General features: G+C 50.3%; 1 protein-coding gene across 1 annotated transcript; it reads right to left on the minus strand.

Moving 5' to 3' along the window:
• Positions 1-313: 313 nt before the first annotated feature.
• Positions 314-1,330, minus strand: LOC102767164 (claudin-34-like). The gene has a single exon (XM_006775225.2). It carries the CDS (start codon positions 1,131-1,133, stop codon positions 489-491), a length of 645 nt encoding a protein of 214 aa, XP_006775288.1. The 5' UTR covers positions 1,134-1,330; the 3' UTR covers positions 314-488.
• Between the last annotated feature and the right edge of the window lie 393 nt (positions 1,331-1,723).

Here is a 1,723-nt window from a genome sequence, read left to right on the forward strand (position 1 = left end):
TATGGCCACTTCGCGGTAACTGTTGAGTCTGGTAGTGGAAGGCAGATTCCTTCCACTGTTCTGCTCTTGCACATGTGGGGACTTGCATGTGGCGGAGAGGTGTTAGGGCCACGCCGTGGAAGGTCTGGCCAGTTGTTTTTAGTGGGCGTTTGAGAGGGAGCTGTGAGAATCCCAGCAACTCTCATTTCCACACAGTAGGTGTATAGCACTGATTAATTACCCTATTATAATTAAAATCCAGATTCAGTAAGACAGGTAGACAGTGGGTTTATTTTGGAATTTTTTTAATGAAAGTTCCTTTTTTTTTGAAAAATTTTTTAATGAAAGTTCCTTAACCAATCAATGAGCCCAATTTGGACATAGAAGCCAATGGCCACTTTCTGCTCAAAATGAACTTTGCCTTGGAACTATTTCATAAAGCATCCTGATAATACTTCACCCCCATAAACTGCTCTCGTGGATTTGCAAAGCTTATGTAGCCGGGAATTTCACACTTTTGAGACTTCGGGGTGCACTTGGCTGTCGGAGGGCAGCTGGAAAGAGATGGTCAACAGCCCACTCAACATCATGAGGAAGGCAGCCAGAACCGCCACGGGCACGGTGCTGCCGGTCTCCTGCCTGTCCGGCCTGAAGGGGATGTGGAAGGATGGTGGGAAGCGTATGCCTTCTTCATTCACCACGGACTGGTGGTTCCACATCACAGCAATGAGGATAAATGCACCCGCTATGATGCTCACGACTCCTGAAGCGAAGAACAGATTGCAGGTGGTGTCCTTCTGAAGCTGTCCCGCGTACACTCTCTGCAGACCTGTGACCATGAGCACTTTCCCCAAGAGCCCGAGGAGGCTGGCGGCCAGCAGCAGGTTCTGTGCGATGCGGATATCGAGCGGCAGGTAGGTGTCACTGTAGGTGTAGCGGTGACACTCTTTTTTTCTGCTGTGGAGGTTGGCGGGCTGGTAAGTGCAGACCCTCCACATCCCAATGCAGGCCAGGCTCCGGGATGGGGCGGAGCTGCTCTCCATGTACCACACCCGCCACTCAGCCAGGCCCATGCAGGTCATGGAGAACATCCATCCCAGAGTGTTAAGGGCGAAACTCGCTGCCTGGCAGTTGGCGTTTTCAAACATGGCCATGCCTATGTTTCCAGGGGATCTGCAAACCAATAGAGGGCGTCATGAGGGTGAGACCCACTGCCTTGAACCACCACCTGGGGGTGAGCGGCGCTATATTGGAGAGGGAGATGCCATATTCTAGAATGGAGACACTTGACCCCCATGCTCTGCTGGCGAAGGGTCCTTGGGGAATATTTACTGAAAGCCTTCAAATATACAGACTTTCACCCTGGCAGGGTTGCTAAGTGGTTGTTAGAGCGTCTTCCCAATAGGCCAAGGTTGCGCCCTCAATCCCTGCTCAGGGCACGTACAAGAATCAACCAATGAATGCATTAGTCAGTGAAACAGCAAATTGATGTTTCTCTCTCGCCCTCTCTCCTTGTCTCTAAAGTCAATCAAAATATGTACAAACTTTCTAACAGGAAGCTCCACTTCTGGACATTTGTGAAAGATACAACTAATATTGGCTAAAGCCCAGCCAGCGTGGTTGAGTGTCGACCTATGAATCAGGAGGTCAGGGTTTGATTCCTGGTTAGGGCACATGCCCGGATTGTGATCCCCAGTGTGTGACGTGCAAGAGGCAACAGATCCATGATTCTCTCTCATCATTG

The sequence above is a fragment of the Myotis davidii genome, unplaced genomic scaffold, assembly GCF_000327345.1.
Source record: "Myotis davidii unplaced genomic scaffold, ASM32734v1 scaffold889, whole genome shotgun sequence".
Classification (NCBI taxonomy): Eukaryota; Metazoa; Chordata; class Mammalia; order Chiroptera; family Vespertilionidae; genus Myotis; species Myotis davidii.

What these genes read in the sequence shown, in the direction of transcription:
- LOC102767164 (XM_006775225.2), bottom strand. Translation starts at nt 1,133, where the DNA reads ATGGCCATGTTTGAAAACGCCAACTGCCAGGCAGCGAGTTTCGCCCTT.